Below are 19204 nucleotides of genomic sequence, written 5' to 3' on the forward strand. Positions count from 1 at the left end.
TACAAGCAGCCAATAGACACATGAAAAAAAATGCTCAGCCTCACTAATCATCAGAGAAATGCAAATTAAAGCTACAATGAGATACTGCCTAACTCCGGTAAGGATGGTCATCATTAATAAATAAATAAAAATAGATGCCGGTGCAAGTGCAGACACTGTTGGTGGCAGTGCAAGCTACTTCAACCTCTATGGAAAGCAGTGTGGCAGTCCCTAAAGAATGGAAAAGTGGCCTTCCATACGATCCAGCAACCCCTCTCCTGAGAATATACCCAGAGCAATGTAAATCATTCTCCAAAAAAGACTCCTGCACACACGTTTATGGCCATACTATTCACAATAGCAAATTCATGAAAACAGCCCTACTACTCATTGAACGGTACTGGATGCAGAAAACATGACGTATATGTATGATGGAGTATTACTCAGCCATAAAGAACAAAATCATGGACTGTGCAGGAAATTGGGTAGAATTGGAGACCGTCATGCTAAGTTGTCTATCACAGCAACAAAGAACTGACCTTCACTTGTTCTGCCTCATAACTGGACCCTGAACCACAGTCACATGAGCACAGGGAGGGATTGGTGGTCACTGGGCACTGCTAGGGGAGGAAAGAAAGGAGGAAGGCGGGGACACGTGACAACACAAAGGGTGCCTGGCCCACCACCGACAGAGAGGGCCAGTAGAAGCCCAGACTTTACCTGCCTGCAGCCTACTTGTGCAGCTAATCCTAAATTGTACCTCACGTATCTGTCACATTCACACACACACACACACACACACACTTTCATATTCTTTCTGGAGCACATGTAGGGTTGGTTTGGGGATATTTTGACACCAGGGCCACCTTTGTCCTCGTTATCTCATCCTGACCTGCAAGATTCCATCGTTTAACTCAGTGAATAAATGTTGATGAAATAAGCGAGTAAACGAATGCCGAGCAAAGAAAATGGTCCTGTCCTGTCTTCTCTCATGTCACAAAATACAGATACAAGAGTGGCAGGAGACTTTTAGCCTGATTTGCACTTTCTTCCTTGGAAACTGGGAGCCATCAAGGGAGGGTCGGCATCCACACAGACCTTCCTCACCCCTTGGGAAGTTGCCCGAGGGTTCCAGGTTCTGATCGCTGTGTCCTGGTGGAGAGCTCACATTGTCTTATTTAGGGGACCAGAACCCCAGAGGGTCTTCATGTACCAAGATCTGTTCATGAATTTCCCTCCCCTCGCTCCATGTCAGTAATCTACCTTATACAGCCTCTTTTACAGCTCATGCGGTTGCTAGTTTATCCAAGTAAAAAGATTTTTTTCCTGTGTAGTAAGTGGGAGAATAAATGTGTTTTATATTTTCTGGACTTGGAGGCATTCTGTTTCAAACAGATTCTGTTCTCTTCCTACAACATCGGTCAATTGCAAGATACAGAGCAGTTAAAAGAAGAGGATAATAGCTATTGTTTGTTTTTATTCCACTGTTTTACTCTACTGAACAGAAAGACTAGTGGAGACTATCTAATTAGTAAACCCCAGTAAAATATATGACCTAATGCAGTCAAAATGTTCTTTGAGGTACAGGAATGTTGGAGACACAGTCAGAAATCTAATAAATAACTTTAACACTCCTGTTATCTCATGTGTCACACTTTGTTGAAGGATGTGTGAACAAACGTAAGAAAAACTCCAATGTCACAGGAAAGAAAAAGGCAACTGTGGGTCACCAAGCACAGCTTATGACATGCAGGGGCTTCGTCACTTTTGACGTTGTGGTTGATGCTTGTTTGGGTTTTGGCTTCCTGGAGCTCAAAACAAGAGATTGGTCCTTTCCCTGAAGATAGTAAAGAATACACCTTTCTTTTTGCCTACATTAATCTGAAGCACGAGTGATTCAGGTGACTTGATCAGTCTCACGGAGGCCTCTGGTGGGACCAACTTGCCCTAGCTGAGCAACCCAGCCAGCCTGGCGCCCTTTATAGACTTGGCCTAATGCTTGTATTCGAAGAAGTCATCTAATATGTATGTATGCTTGTATGCTTGTATTCAAGAAGAAGTCATCTAATTTTAATTTTAGATTCAGAGGGTACACATGCATATTCATTACATAGACATATTGCATAGTGGTGAGGATTGGCTCAGGCCACTCCACAGTGACATTGTGCCCATAGGCAGCCTCTGAACCCTAACCGCTCTCCCAACTCCCTCCTTATTGGTGTCCCCAGTGTCTATTGTTTCCATCTTTGTGACTGTCCAGCACCCACACAGGAATGACTTGTGATGTCAGCCCTCTGTTTCTAAGTCATTTTACTTAGGACAATGATCTAAGCTCCATCCATGTTGCTGCAAAGGACATGATCTCATTCCCTTTTGTGGCTGCATAGTACTCTATGGTGAATATATACCACGTTTTCATCACCCACTGATCAGTTGACAGGCATTTGGGTTGATTCTACATCTTCACAATTGTGAATTGTGCTGTGATGAACATGCAAGTGCAGGTGTCTTTTTTAATATAATGACCTCTGTTCCTTAGGGTGGATACCTAGTAGTAGGGTTGATAGAACAAAAGGTAGATCTATTTTTAGTTCCTTAAGTAATCTCCATACCACTTCCATAAAGGTAGTACTAATTTACACTCCCGCAGTGTATAAGTGTTCCTTTTCTCTGCACCCTCACTAGATTCTATTTTTGTTTTAATTTTTTAATAATAGCCATTCTGACTGGTGTACGGTGGTATTTCATTGTGACTTTAATTTGCACTTCCCTGATGATGAGTGACATGGAGCGATTTTTCATGTGTGTTGGCAATTTGTGTGTCTTCTTTTGAGAGAGATATATTCGTGTCGTTTGCCTGCTTTTTAACGGGGTTATTTGCTTTTTTCTTGCTGATTTGTTTGAGTTCTTTTTAGATTCTGAATATTAATCCTTTGTCAGATTTATAGTTTGCAAATACCTTCTCCTATTCTGTAGGTTGCCTGTTTGCTCTATTGATTTTTTGATTTTATTTTTTTTTTGCTGTACAGAAGTTTTTTTAGATTCATAAAAGTCCCACTTATTTGTTTCTGCATTTGCTTTCAGGGTTTTAGCCATAAATTCTTTGCCTAGGTCGATGTTCAAAAGCGTTTTTTCTAGGTTTTCTTCTAGGATTTTTTATGGTTTCAGTTTTGACATTTAAGTATTTAATCCATCTTGAGTTAGTTTTTATAAATGGGGAGAGACAGGGATCAAGTTTCATTTTTCTGCATGTAGCCATCCAATTTTCCCAGCACCATTTGTTGAATAGGTGTCCTTTCCCTAGTGTACTTTTTTGTCTACTTTGTCAAAGATCAGTTGGTTGTAGATATTTGGGTTTGCGATTTATTTCTGGATTCTCTATTCTGTTCCATCAATCCATGTGTCTGCCCTTGTACCATTGCCATGCTGTTTTGGTTACTACAGCCTTATAGTATATATTTGAAGTCAGATAATGTGATGCCTCCAGCTTTGTTCTTTCTGCTTAGGATTACTTTGGCTATTCTGGCTATTTTTTGGTTTCACAGGAATTTTAGGATTTTTTTTCTTATTATGTGAAAAATGACATTGGTAGTTTGTTAGGAGTTGCATTGAATCTGTAGATTACTTTGGGTAGTATGGTCATTCTAATAATATTGATTCTTCCAATCCATGCGCTTAAGATGTTTCTCCATTTGTTTGTGTCCTCTGCAATTTCTTTTATCAGAGTTTTGTACTTCTCCTTATAGAGATCTTTCACTTAGTTGGTTAAGTATGTTTCTAGATATTTTAGCTTTTTTATTTGATTCTCAATTTGGTTGTGATTGGTGTATAGCAGTGCTACTGATTTCTGTGTGTTGATTCATTTACCAAATTCATTTATCAAGTCCAGAAGACTTTTGGAGGAGACTTTAGTGTTCTGTAAGTATAAAATCATATCTTCAGAATACAGAGGTAGTTTGATTTCTTCTCCAATTTGGATAGCCTTAATTTCTTCTTCTTGCCCGATTGCTCTGGCTAGGACTTCCAGTACTATGTTGAATAGTAGTGGTGAAAGTGGGCACCCTTGCCTTGTTCCAGTTTGAGGAGAATGTGTTCAACTTTTCTCCATTCAAGATGACACTGGCTGTGGGTTTGTCATATATAGCTGGGTTTTTTTTTTTCTATTTTGTGAAATATTCTCTTTATGTCTATTTTGCTGAGGATTTTTTATCATGAAGAGATGCTGGATTTTACCAAATGCCTTTTCTGCATCTATTAAAATGATCATATGATTTTTGTTTTTAATTATGTTAATTATATTATTATCAGAGTGATATTGGCCTCATAAAATGAGTTAAGGAGGATTCCCTCCTATTCTATCTTGTAAAATAGCTTCAGTAAAATTGGTACCAGTCCTTCTTTGAAGATCTAGTAGAATCCAGCTGTGAGTCCATCAGGTCTAAGATTCTTTTGGGGGTGAGAATTCTAATTACTGTTTTAATCTCACTACTTGTTTTTGGCCTGTTCAGGGTTTCTTTGTCTTCCTAATTAGAGGTCATATGTTTCCAATAATTTATCCATTTCCTCTAGATTTTCTAATTTGTTTGCATAGAGGTGTTCATAATAGTCCTGGATAATCATTTGAATGTCTATCATGTCAGTTGTCTCCCTTTTCATTTCTGATTGAGCTAATTTGAGTCTTCACTCTTGTTTTCTTTTTTGAATTTATAGATTTATTTATTTATTTGTCCATGTACTTATTTTTGGAAGTGAAACACTTTCACAAAAAAAGAAAATTATAAAATATATTTTTAAGAAAGCTGAAAGAAAACCTTAGATGTTCCCTTTGACATTAAAGAGAAAATACAAACATGCATGTTGTTAGACTCTTTGGGTAAAAAATAACTGAATGTTGTATGATTATTTGTGTTAGTTCAGGGAACAAAGCATGGTGGATCTCCAGCAAAGTAAAAACTATCTTTAAAGTTCTCTGGCCAGAAGAGTGCTTCACTGTGCAATAAAGATCATCTGGCTTAGGGGGGAACACCTGCATGCTACCTACTTCTGGGCTTAATTGAAGGTTGTTTCCTAATTATCTCAGAAGGCTGAATCTAGATAAAAGATGATGCAGTAAGAAGAAAGGAAGATAGGCTTGAAGAAGAGTTAAAAACACAAGCACTTTTCTCTAATTGCAGCGTGAGACTCTAGATTATTTCATTCATGGAAATAATTGAGGTAAACCTATAGTATTTAAAACTACACATTGTAGGTGGCTCAGCCTGTAATCCCAGCACTTTGGGAGACTGAGGTGAGTGGATTATCTGAGCCCGTGGCTTCAAAACCAGCCCAGGCAACTTGACAAGACCTTGTCTCTACAATACATTTTTTTAAAAATTAGCCAGGCATGGTAGCATGCGCCTGTAGTTTCAGCTATTTGGAAGGCTGGTCTGAGATGATACTTGCTGTGATTTTGATTTTTTTTAAATGTATTGAGACTTTATTTGTGGCTTATCATATGATTTATCTTGGAGAATGTAGTTTGGGGATAGAGTGTTCTGTAGATGTCTGTTAGTTCCATTTCCTCTAAAGTCCTGTTTAGCTCCAATTTTGTTGTTGTTGACTGTCTACCTTGATGATCTGTACATTGCTGTCAGTGGAGTATAGAAGTCTCCCACAATTATTTTATTGCTGTTTTATCTCTTTTTTTTAATCTAGCAGAATTTGTCTTAAAAGCTGGGGTTCTAGTAGGCACATATATATTTTAAATTGCTATGCCTTCTCATTGGATTCGTTCTTTATCATTACATAATAACCATCTTTGTCATTTTTACTGTTGTTAATTGAAAGTGTGTTTTGTCTGATATGAGAATGGCTACTCTTGCTCATTTTGGCTTTCATTTGTATGGAATATTTTTCACCACCCCTTTACCTCGTGTCTATAGGAATCTTTGTGAGCTAAGTGGGTCTCTTAAAGGTAGCAGATATTTGGGCTATGTTTTTTTTTTATCCATTCTTCCAGTATATATCTTTTTAGTGGGGCATTGATACCATTTGCATTCAAAGTTAATAATGATATGTAAGGTATTATTCTATTCATCATACTGATTGTTATCTGGTTGCTTTGTTGATTTTTTTCTGTTGTGTTGGTGTTCCATAAAGCCTGTGAATGTTATGATCTCCAGCATTTTTCTACTGGTGCATTTTGACCTTTTGTTTCAGTATTTAGGACTCCCTTGAATATTTATTGTAGAACCAGTCTCTTGGTACAGATTCCCTCAATGTTTGCTTGTCTGCAAAGGACTTCATTTTCCCTTCATATATGAAGCTTAGTTTTTAAGGATGCAAAATCCTTGGCTGGCTGTTACTCTGTTTCAGGAGGTTGAAGATGGGACCTTGTTCCCTTCTGGTTCATAGGGTAGGCTTTCTTCTAAGAAGTCTGCATTAGTCTGATAGGTCTGCCTTCGTAAGTTATTTCATGCTTTTGTCTCACTTCTCTTAAAATCATTTTCTTCACCTTAACTTTGTGTTGCCTGATGACTGTGCGCCTTGGGACTGACCTTTTGCAATGAATCTTCTGGAGGTTCTTTGGACTTCTTGATCCTTTTTTTGTTTGTTTAGTTTGAATCTCACTCTGTCGCCCAGGCTGGAGTGCAGTAACACACTCACAGCCACCCCAGCATCGACCTGCTGGGCTCCTGTGATCTTTCTGCCTCAGCCTTCCAAGCAGCTGGGAACTACAGGCACACACTACCACGCCTGGCTAATTTTCTATTTGTTGTAGAGACGAGGTCTCGCCAAGTTGCCCGGGCTGCTCTCAAACCCTCAGGCTCAGCCAATCCACTTGCCTCAGCCTCCCAAAGTGCTGGGATGACGGGCTGAGCCAGGACTTCTTGATCTTGATATTTGGATCTCTGGCATGCTCAGGGAAGTTTTCCTTCATTATTCCCTCAAATAAGTTTTCCAACCTGCTGCTTTCTCTTCTTTCTCAAGAACACCAGGTTGGGATTATTTACATTTTAGGTTGGGATGATTTACATGATCCCACATTTCTTGGAAACTATGTTATGTTCTCTTGATTCTTTTTTTCCTTTATTGTTGTCTGATTTGGTTAACTCAAAAGGCTTGTCTTCAAGTTCTGAGGTTCTTTCTTCTGCTTGTTCTAGTCTGCTGTTAAAATTTTCCACTGTACTTCTGTACTTCCCTAAATGATTCTTTCACTTCCAGAATTTCAGCTTGGTTTTTTTTTTAATGGTGTCTATATCTTTGGAGAATTTTTTTCATTCATGTCCTGAATATTTTTAAAAATTTATTTATGTTAGTTTTCCACTCTCTCCTGAAGTTAATTGACTGATTTTATAATAAACCTTTTGAATTCTATGTCTGGAATTTTAAAACTCATTTTGGTAAGGATTTGTTCTATTATTTCCAATCTCTGTAGTTTAAATCTCTTTAGTGCATGAGGACAAGGGCAACCAATTCTATCCTTAGTGAGAGAGAAAACATTTCAAATAAGAAATGATTATACACATACTGGATCTATAAATAGTGTAGCCGTTATGTAGTTGTCAGTCAAAATGCAGTTCGGATCAATTGTTTGACATGTTGACCCACTGAAAACCCTCCATGGGCAGCAAGTTGGGCCTTAGGTGAATTCCTAGCATCCATTAACTAGCTAGTGTACACCTAGGAATAGCAAGTCAGCAAAGTGCAAAAGCATGTAGTCTCTATGTAATCGTGTGTTTACTTGGCTGACTGTGCTTGGTGGACAAAACACGATTTCTCATATAAAAACATGGTTGACCCACTGTGATGGTACATATATTTCACTCCCATCCCTGTACATCTGATTTCTGTAGCATTTATTAGTGGTGAGGATGTGTAAGCTGAGCACATCCTGGGGTAGCCTGACTAGCAGAGTGAAAATCTGCCGTGTGTCTGTTCTCCTTGACTCACCACTTGGGCTTGTAAAGTCACACCTCTTCTCTGAATCCTCCAGTTATATACCCAGCACCCTACTGGACAGATCTTCCTGGGCAATAATGCACAAGCTTCTAAAACTTAACACACTCAAAACAGAGCACTGTGTTTCCCCCGAAAGCCCTCGTTCTGTCTACCTCAGTGTGCAGCGGCATCATTGGCCCGTTTCTGAATTGGCCAGACCCACGGGCGTGCTCAGAGCCCCCCTTTCCCTCGCCACCTGCGTCCGTCCGTCACCAGGGCTTGCTGAGTCTTTGCACACCCGGGCACTTCCCTTCTCCGTGCCATTCCCAGCAAAGTTGAGTAAGCCCCCAGCCCCTCATGCTGGGACTGGGCTGCTGCGCTTCTGACAGCCCCCACCCCTGTCTTCCTTGCACTGGCTTCTCCACAAAGTTGCCAGAATTACCTTTTGAAAATGTAGATGGATTGATTATCTAGGTCACCTGCTGCAAGCTCCTCTATGGCTTCTCATTACATCTAGAGCAAGATACAGATTTCTTTCCAAAACCCGCAAGGCCCCGCGCGGTCCATGCCCTTCCCGGCTCTCCCACTTCATCACCGCCACTGCCCATCCTGGGCACTCTGCTCAGCCACTCTGACCTCTGCCAGCTCCGGGAACACTCGCGGCCCTGCCTCTCTCAGAGCGTTTTTCACGTGCAGGCTTCCCTGCCTAAAATATTCTTCCCCAATCCCTCCCATGACACTCTCCTTGGGGCCCTTCAGCATTCAGGGTAAATGCCACCTCCACAAAGCAGCCCTACCCAACTCCCTGCCTAAAGCAAGCCCCAGCCATCTTTATTTTTGAGTCAGAGTCTTACTCTGTCGCCCAGGATGGCATGCAGTGGTACACTCATGGCCACCGCAGCCTCAACCTGCTGGGCTCTGGTGATCCTTCCACCTCAGCCTTCTAAGCAGCTGGAACTACAGGCGTGTGCCACCACGCCTGGCTAATTTTTTTATTTATTGTAGGGACGAGGTCTCGTCATGTTGGCCGGGCTGGTCTCAAACCTGTGGGCTCAAACAGTCCTCTCACCTTTGCCTCCCAAGGTGCTGGGATTACAGGCATGAGCCACCCTGCCCAGTCCCCAGTCATTCTTGTAAGGAACGCTTGTCTTCCTATATAGCACTAACAGTAATTCTAGGCGTCTTTTCTATCCTGTTTCTTACTGTATTCCTAGCCTATATCAGCATGCCTAGGGCATAGTATGTACTCAGTAAATAATGGTTGGGTAAATGAATACATATAAAAATCAGAGCCTATAACTCAGAGTCAATGGAAGATGATGGTAGGGTAGGATCCTGGAATTTTCTAGCCTGGTCGTGGTATCCTCTAAATCAATGATGCCTCCCCCCAGAAACGGGGGCTGTGGTGCTTGGACTGCGTTCTGATAAGTTGATAAGCGTGATTATTTTTAGTGGACTAATTTAAGGATAGATCTTGTCCTTAGTCTGCTAGCACAGATTTCTTTAAGGACTACCGAATTAATTTTGATGTCTTTTCATTTATTAATCATAAATTATGGAGTATGTGTTGCATTTTTAGTGGCTTGGAGAAGAGGAAGATGAACCAGGACACCCATGTTATAGGGAAATGGAACATTTTTAGATCATGAAAACTTCTGATGGAGATTCAAAAGCCCTCTGACATTATTGTCAGAGAATCTGCATACAGGACTGTCCCTTCCTGGAACAGGAGAGTGTGTGCTCCACCTTCCTGAGGGCACATCCACCACGCTAGAGGGGGCTGTTGTGCCACGTTTGCTTATTTTGTGCTCAAAATAGTTTTTATCTAGATCTAAGGCAGTTCTTCCTTGGAGTTAGGATCAGGAACCTATGGAATGATGGTCCGTGCCCTTCAACACTTTTCATAAGGGCAAACCCAGTTTCTCTTTGGAGGAATCCCTGGTCCCCGTAGTCCGAAGGGCTGGAGACCCAGGACCCAGCAAATCTTCCAAAAGTCACAGAATTTAGAGGAAGCAATTTGCCCACAGCCCACACCAAGCACATTTAATCAAGGATTCCTTTGAAATGGTTTTTTTGTTGCCATGCCCTAAGATTCCTGAATTGTATCACTTTTGTTTATTCTGTGCCTTGGTCTTTCCAGGTAGAGAAGTGAGCATTATTTCTTTACATTTGCACTGTGTCAACATCTGGGAAAAGACAACCAAGGTCTAGATTTAGCTATAAACTCCCACTTGGAACTTTACCAGAGTGAGCACTCATGGGGGTTCGTTTTGACCATGATATATCTGGGCATAACTGTACAGCGAGAGAGAGAATGTCTGAGGATTGGAGACTGCCCATAGAGCATTGTAAAGGCACCAGAGTGCGCACGTGAGCATTCACAGGGTGGTGGGAAAGATGACGGAAGGGTCGGGCCCTGCCTGTTGTGAGTCGGACTGAACAGCATTCACGGATTGGGAAGAAAGGGACAGAGCATCCCCCGCCCAGAGCAGTGAACTCATCTTCCCGAGGGCACACAGTCAGGATTCCAGTTCAGTATTCTAAGTCCAGGCTCCTTTGACACATCCAGCCCTCGATTAAAAGAACCCTGGTTATTCTTCCTTGTGGGCAGTACGTGGCACCAAGCACTTGGTTTTGCAAACAAGAAGCTGAAAGGAAAAGCGTTGTAAGATGCATGGATAGCCAGAGCTAGTCACAGCACAGCTGGGAGTAGAGTTCAGAAACCTCCTCCTCCCCAACCACAGCCACCGAGGCCCTCCTTCCCAAAAGAAGCCAAGTGCCCGTGGTGTCGTAAGAAGCAGAACGGTCACTGGCCACGTGCAAACACTACCTTTTCATCTCGTTTTACTTTTACAGTCGCCGCCCAGTAACGAACAGAGTGAGTGGGGCCAGCACGACCTTTGCTGAGCGAGAGATGGCGTGCACTGTCCCCTGGCACCCTCTGTGGTACGAGTGCCAGGGGAGGCCTGACACTGCCTGTCTCTGCTCTCCCCCCAGGACTGCTCTATGTCGGCTTCAGTGCCTGCATGTTCGGGCTCTACAGCTTCATGCCCGTCGTCATAAAGAAGACCAGCGCCACTTCGGTCAACCTCTCTCTGCTCACGGCCGATCTGTACAGCCTGTTCTGCGGATTGTTTCTCTTCCACTACAAGGTAAGCTGAGTCCGGGCTCCTCTGTGGAGGTGGCACTCTGTGGGACACAGGGCACAGGGGCAGGAACGCCTGGGTGTGGGATGCCCCGGTTCGGTGTAGAGAGTGGAAATGCCGCTCTGTGTGCTGGCACCGGCGATCTGGGTATTTGCATTTCAACTGTGAGGCAGAGACATTTTGTCCTAGGAGACTAGTGGCTGCGGACACAACAGATAAGAAACAGGCATTTAATAAAGGGCTTTTGGGTCATGGGGGACAGTTTTTCTGACACCACTCAGCCTAGAAGCTACTCTTTTTCTCACCTGAACCTAGGGAGATTTGTACGGTTCTCAAACTACAACCACAAAATGGATTCTGCCAAGGACGTTGGCAGATGATGTTCTCGGTCCCTGCAGTTTCTGCTTTGCAGATATTTTTATAGCAAATATAAATGAAAAATGCTAATGCATTAGAAATCGTGCACTATATGAAGTATTTAAGGTATACAAGGTTACTGTGTTTTGGTATATGTATACATTGTGAAATGATTACCACCATTAAGCTAATTAGCCTATCCATTATGTCACAGTCATCTTTTTTCTGAGTGTGTGTGCTGAGAATACTTAATAGAAAGATTGGAGTTTGAGGAAAGGAATGCAAAGAGAGACTGTGAAACATTTGCAGTTAAAATGTCAGTCCTGAAGAAAAGAAGGAACTATCCAGTCCAAATATGGCAGTCGTTTAGAATGCAAGACTGGCCCATACCGTCACCCAAGGCTGCCGGGACCAAGGGATCCTAGCACATTGAAGCCAGACACTGCTCCCAACACCACACTGGCTGCAGCCAATGACGGTCCTGCAGAATCTGTGTGAGAAGAGACCGCTTGCCATTCCTTCGCTAATCCGAAAAGTTAGGGGTCAGTGGGCACGATGGCCTAGTCCAACAAGGTGAGGGTCAGTGGGGACTGGGACCAAGTATGGACTGTCCAAGCAGAAAAGGCAAGCTAGGACAGGCACACGAAGAAGCGGCAGAAGAAAGGAGACACTGATCTGGCCACCTCCAGCCATGTGCTTCGCCAGTGGCTTTACGGCGACTGTCATGGGCACACAGGTGTGGCCTGCTGGTGGGCACCCCCGGGGGCGCGGCATCTTCGGCCCGGGGAAACTGAGCTTGGAGCCTCCTGGAGTAACAACGCGCTGAAAAGAGTGTGCACTCGAGATGAGCAGAGGCAACGCAGCTGAAGTGAATAATCAGAAGGACTGAGAGCAGCTGAAGTCACAGCCAAGCGCCAGACTGAGAAAGATGGGCGAGGGTGGAAAAGAGGGTCACAGACAGGGCTGGTTGGCCACTGGGAGGAGCAGAGCGGATCTGGAAGACTGGAGAGGCTGAGAAAGTGTCTGAGGCAGGGGATGGGAATGAAGTTTCGGTGTTTCTGTTTCCCCCTCAGTCTCATAGCGGTGTGATGGACGCGTAAAAGTGGTGCCATATGCAGTATATATGTATGCATACAACACTGTGATGCTCAGGAATTTGTGCACACTGTGAAATGATGACCACAGTTAAGCTAATTAGAACATCCCTTATGTCACAGGTATCTTTTTTCTGTGTGTGGGGCAAGAATACTTACGATCTACTTTCTTAGCACATTCACATCGTTATTAACTGCCATCACCATGCTGTACCTTAGCTCTCTAGAACTCACTCATCGTGTAAGTGAAAGTTTGTATTCTTGAGCCAGCATCTCCCATTTCCCCCACGAGTTCCTCTTTTATATTGAGCCTCTTGCCCAGGGTGGTGGCAAAAATGGCTGCTTAAAGAAAGAAGCAGCCAGGCTCGGTGGCTCAGCCTGTAATTCAACGCTTTGGGAGGCTGAGGTGAGTGGATTGCCTGAGCCCGCGGGTTTGTGACCCACCTGGGCAACTTGGCAAGACCTCATCTCTACAATAAATCAAAAAATTAGCCAGGTGTGGTAGTGCACACCTGTAGTTCCGGCTCCTTGGAAGGCTGAGGTAGAAGGATCGCCGGAGCCCAGCAGGTCGAGGCTGCAGTGGCCGGGAGCGGCCAGGGCACTCCATTCTGGGTGACAGAGTGAAACTCCAGCTCAAAAAAAAAAAAAAAAAAAGCACCTAGCACTGGACCACGTTTGTTGTTTGTGGTTGGTTTTGCCTACATGGTACAATTTCTGTCTCCTGAGCTCACCCCATCCTCATAAGGGCACAAAGCGAGGTCGCAGTATGTTCCTCTTGTGCTCTCCTGACCAGTGCCGAGAGGACCGGCTTCCTTCAGACACCCCCTTCCCAACACCCTGCAGTTTTCCACAGCCCTGGGGACCACCTGGCCATGGCCTCATCACTGCCGCAGAGGGGCCACCATTTTTCCTCTCTCCTCTTCAGTTCTTTAGCCCTCGGTGTAAGTCCAGCTATTTGAAATTAATCCTGAAATTCACTTTATGAGCTCCCAGACTGGAAGAATCCCTTTTAGTCTTCTTTGAGGAAAGATGACTGACATCCATCATTTTGACTAAGAACTGTGGTCACTTCTTGGGGAGTCCAGACCCAGTCCAGCTCTCAGTGTTCCCAAGAGTCTGAAAGTCTGGTTTCACCAGGGTGCTTGATGAAGACACATGTGTGGACCCCTCCCAGAGCCACAGAGTCAGTATCTGGGGATGTGTGTAGAGAGTCTGTGCTGTTTATAGGCTCACCCTGTGCATCTGTAGTCTGTTGCTGGTTTGAGATGCACCGTTTTGAGGAGAGCATCTCTGAACAGTGCTCGCTCCTATTCGAGTCTGTCAGGTCTCACACTTTAACGGGTTTGGGCTAGACCTGGGGCTCATCACATCTACAAGCCCTGGGAACTGAGAAGTCTGGTGAATTGGAACAAACGCTAATTCTCCACAATCCATCCTCTCCTCCCATCATTTGTGTGTCACTGCTCACTTACTGTGATGATGAGGAGACCACTAGTAAGCCCTTGTCACATCAGAAGGGAAGCTGTGTTATCTGAAAACTAAATTCTGGCATTCACCGATTTAGAGGTGCCACGTGTTGCGAGATGGGGTGTGGCACAAACCTTCTGGGCTCTTGACTCACTCCTGACAGGAATTTCAGAGTGGCCCGCAAGGTTTTTGAAACAGAGTTTACCAGTGAGAGAAAGAAAGGGAAAGAGAGACTCGTGCCAAAGAGAGCTGGCATGGGTGCATGTCTTGAAAAGAAAAACTGCTTTCGCTCGACTAAAGCTTGATGTATTTTTACAATAATTGACATGCTAAAGAGGGTAGAGTGCAGGTATCATCTGCAGAGAGATCTTACAATCTCTCCACCTCATAATCTTCCCGCCTCTGATAGGCGAGGGGCTTGGGTTTTCCCCAGAACACGCATTTTGCCTTTAACAGGAGACCTGCTGGACTGGTGAATATACAAGTTCCTGAGCTGAAAGGTGGTCTAGTTAGCATTTCTAAACCCTTGATAAACAAAGGGGTGAGGCTCAGCTTTCCACTTTCAACAGGGAGCCTGAAGGCTTCCTAGTGATTATTACACTAAACCAAGAGCTGAAAGGTTAGGCTGTCTTCTTAGATCTGATGGAGTTTTCTTTGGATGAGCTGAGGGGGAAGGGTGGACTAGTGGGTCCACTTCCCAGCCCAGCCTTCAAGAAAGATGTCTGGATTCTTCTCTCTTCTAAATTAAAAACTGTCTACAAGAAATTTTTCTATCTTTGTCTAACCTATACTAACTACCCTGCCTCATTATGAATAATTGTATTTCTTAAGGAAATGATTTTTTACTATACACATATATTTTGTTACTATTTGAAAGATCAGTTTCCTATCTAACCCAGAATCATACCCCACATCTTTAAAATTTAAAAAAAATTTTTTTTAAAGAACAAGAGGTTTCCTTAAGGCAGGAATTAATCCAACACCTCAGGTTGTTGTGTTGTGTTTTGTTTTGTTTTGTTTTTTGAGTTGGAGTCTCACTCCGTCGCCCAGATTGGAGTGCAGTGGCACACTCCCAGCCACCACAGCCTCGACCTGCTGGGCTTCGGCGATCCTTCCGCCTCAGCCTCCCAAGTAGCTGGAATTAGAGGTGTGCACTACCACGCTCAGCTAATTTTTTTGCTTTATTGTAGAGACGAGATCTCGCCAAGTTGCCTGGGCAGGTCTCGAACCTGCGGGCTCAGGCAACCCTCTCGCCTCGGCCTCCCTAAGTGCTGGGATGAGAGGCTGGCTGAGCCACAGAGCCCGGCCTGTTTTTTTTTTTAAGTTAAAATTGATTCCTATTTTTCAAAAAATCAAACTTTGAACACAATTGCAGATTCACTTGCACTTTTGAGAAATAATACAGAGAGATCCCAGTTATCCTTTGCTTAGTTTTCCCCCATGGGTGACATCATCTCGTCGCACAATATCAGGATGTTAACATCATGCAGTCCACAGCCAGAACATTCCTATCCGCACAAGGATTGCTCATGCTGCCTTTATAGCCACGCCTACTGCCCTCTCATCCACCCCCTGCTCCTCAAAACCACTGATTTGTGCTCCATGTCTGTGCATTTGTCATTTCAAGAGCATATTTTAGCTGGAATTATACAATGTGTCACCTTCCGGGGTGGAGGTTTTCACTCAGCATAGTTCTCTGAAGACTCATTCAGGTTGGTGTGTATATCGGTAGTTTATCTTTTTTATCACTCAGTAGCGATCCATGGTATGGATGTACCCCGGTGTATTTACCACTTACCTAGTGAAGGACATCTGGGTTGTTTCTATTTTTTGCTATTATAAAGGCAGCTGCAGCCGGGCTCAGTGGCTGTAATCCCACGCCTTTGGGAGGCTGAGGTGAGTGGATTGCCTGAGCCCACGGGTTCGAGACCCGCCTGGGCAGGCGAGACCTCCTCTCTACAATAAATCAAAAAAATTAGCCGGGCGTGGTAGCGCGCGCCTGTAGTTCCAGCAACTCAGAGGGCTGAGGCGGAAGGATCGCCGGAGCCCAGCAGGTCGAGGCTGCAATGGCCGGGAGCGGCCACTGCACTCCAGTCTGGGTGACAGTGAGACTCCAACTCAAAAAAAATAAAATAAAATAAAGGCAGCTGCCATGAAAATTCATGTGTGAATTTTTTGTGTGTGTGAACAGGAATTTTTAGTTCTCTGACATAAACACCCAAGAGTACACCTGCTGGGCAGTATGGTAGCATGTTTCGTTTCATACGAAGCTGCCAAAATATGTTCCAGAGTCATCTGTTGTCAGTTATTACAAAGAAACACATATTCTTGGTGAGAAAGTTAGAAAATGCAGCTTAGCGCTCTTATGCATTGGTACCATTTTACAGCACACACATATTTTTACGGCAATGTATACATATTTCAATAAAAATTTACTTTCATTTACTGTCTCTGTCTAATGTGAGTCTAAATGAGTGGTTCTCAACGCTGGCCATGTTTATAACCACCTAGAAAGAATATAAACGCAGCCATGCCCGGGTCCTACCTGGAGAGTGAGATCCTGATTCACTGGGAACGGGACCTTTTCAAGTTGTTCTTCAGATGACGCACCACCTAGACTAGCAGACGGCCAGATGAGAATCACCGATTTATAGGATGGCTTCGTAGTATTTCATGAAATCGCAATACTTTCATATACTTAGCCCAGGGTTTCTCAGCCCTGGCACTGTGGACATTTTAGACCAGATGACTCTGTTGTGGATCGTGAGATGCTCAGCAGCATCTCTGGTCTCAAGCCGATCCCAACAGGTAGCGACAATCAAAATGTCTCCACACTGCTAAATGTTGAGAACCGCTAACTTAACAATCCCTTGCTACTGAATCCAGCTGGATTTTTGGCTAATATAAATAACTTAGAGAATTAGTTTGTAGTAAATCTTTGCTCACATCCAATGCTTTAGCTTTTTAATGTATTTTTGAATAAATCTACATAATCGATTTTTCATTTCTTATAAGAAACAACATCTTTAGTATAATTTGAGGGTCCTGTTGACCAATCAGAAGCCTGTACAGAGACAGTACATACCAAAGCTCTGTTAACATTATGAAAATCAGTATTAGGACATAGACAAAGGCTCTATTTCTCCTTTCCCTTCATTCTCATTGTACTTACGATTGATGCCACACTGCACAGTTCTTGAATACACATTGCCTTGTATTGTTTTCTAATTGTTTTTTCAAACAATAGTATTTAATATCTGCAAAGAAATAATCTAAATACTCATTTAAGACACATCTAAAAATAAAAAACTTCACCTTGCCTTAAACAATTTATAAAAGACTCTTATAGGCAATGCTTGAATTTAAAATCAGAGAATCATTGTTTGGAAAATTCATGTATTTTCCTCAGGGCCCTGCCTGGTTGCCTCTGAAGACAGCCTTGGCATCCACATACGGAGAGCCAGGGCCGGGAAGATAACTGAGTTGCTCCCAGATTTCCTACATAGTCAGATGGGCCATCTCAGAAAACTGATTTTAAATAATGCCTATTAAAGGTACTTCTGTCATTATGAGAAGTTTGTGGTCAATGCAAACATCCTGATAAATTTTGCAAAATTCGAAAATGAACATGGTGATGATGTGGGAGGTGGGAGAAGAAACTGTTTATAATTTTATATATCTTCTTTGGGAAAAAAATGTCTCTTTAAATTGCTTGCCCATTTTTTAATTAGGTTACTTGTGTTTTTATTATTGAATTGCAAGAGTTCTTTATATATTCCGGATACTAGATCCTTATCAGCTATATGAGAGGGAACCCCCCCAAAATATAAATGTACTTATTAAGAAATTGTGCATTTGTTCTAACATGTTTAATCTTCAATTACCTTCAAAGTGCTCTCTGTTTGATGCAATACATCTATTGAGATGCTTTTTCCCCTGCTCAAAACAGATTTTGAACTCGTCAACTTTGGTGCCTTTTGGTGCTTCTGCCACTTTTTATTTCACCTCAGCAAAACGTTTCTCTCTGAGGACTTTTTTCATCTGGGGATACTTAAAAAGTCACCCAGGGTGAGGTCAGAATAGGGAGGGTAGAGCACCAGGGTCATGCCCCTTTCGGCCAAAAATTGCTGAACATGCAATGTGGTATGGGCAGGTGTGTTTGTAACTCACCCATCATGAAATAGGCAAACACATGGAAAGAATCTTGAAAAAAAATTCACTGAAGCCGAATGCAGCTTCTCACAACAACCCTGATGCAGATGGGCTCCTAGAACACTTACCTAGTGGGGAAAGCCTGTGCTACCAGGGGCCTGCCCTCCAAAAGATGATTTTGGCTTTTTTGAGGGGTCCCCACTCGTATGGTTTGCAAATATCCCTCCCATTTTTTAAATCAAGTTTTGAGTATATCTATTTGGTTAAGCTCTTGTAAACATGAAAGGAACCAGATAAATCCCACTACTTCCTTTGGGCTACCCTGTCTTCCCTGGTTGCTTCCTACTTCTCCTCTCCGGAGCTGCTGGTAATAAGAGGTAACTGCCTGGCACTGTCTGCTCTAAGGGTATGGTTTAAAGTCACAGCTAAGGAAGAGAAAATTCAACTCAGGTGAGATGTCTTTAACTGAATAGGTAGTGTGGAAAAGGGTTTAAGCCAGTAATCCTCAATCCTGGCTGCACACTGGAATCATCTGAAGACCTTAAAAAATACGATGCTTGGGTCTGACTCTTACCGATTCTGACCACTCAAGCCGCAGAGGCTTAAAGGCTCCCAGATGATCCTAGTGTGCAGCCAGGGTTACATCCCTGGTTCAGACTTACCCTGTGTGGCCGCAAGTAGGCAGCACCAGGACCAAAGCGTGCCGGTTGCAAGCTCATTGCTAAACACAAAGACACTTTGCAAGCAATTAGTCCTCTGAAAGTGCAAGAGACTGTCTTGGGGAACAAGAGCTCCCAGGGCTGAAGGAGGCTGGACGCTGATGTGAGAGAGAGGATGTGGAAGTGCCTCATGCTTCAGAGCTGGGGGTTGGACCAGTGACCGTTGAGAGCTCATTCGGTTTCCTGCAGGCTACGGCTCTAGGTTATTCTTTCACTTAGCAATGCTATCTTTACCAGACTGCATTCTGGTCTGGTTATAATATCTGCAGGCTGGAGGAGAGGGATACTTTCTCCCAGCTGCTGCCTGCCCAGGCAGAACTCATGGCCAGATGAAGCTCTCCTGCCCAACGTGGATGATCTGCTTTTTCCT

The 19204-nt window shown here is 43.4% G+C and overlaps 1 protein-coding gene across 1 annotated transcript in view; it reads left to right on the top strand.

Annotated features, from left to right (window-relative positions):
- Window positions 1–19204, top strand: part of SLC35F1 (solute carrier family 35 member F1) — a 165389-nt gene that overhangs the window by 121460 nt on the left and 24725 nt on the right. Inside the window, exon 8 of the mRNA XM_021713678.1 lies at window positions 10897–11051. Coding sequence (XP_021569353.1) covers window positions 10897–11051 — 155 coding nt within the window. The remainder of the gene's footprint in view (window positions 1–10896; window positions 11052–19204) is intronic.

Source organism: Carlito syrichta, unplaced genomic scaffold (genome assembly GCF_000164805.1).
Source record: "Carlito syrichta isolate Samal-C Ts95f unplaced genomic scaffold, Tarsius_syrichta-2.0.1 Scaffold304667, whole genome shotgun sequence".
Lineage (NCBI taxonomy): Eukaryota > Metazoa > Chordata > Mammalia > Primates > Tarsiidae > Carlito > Carlito syrichta.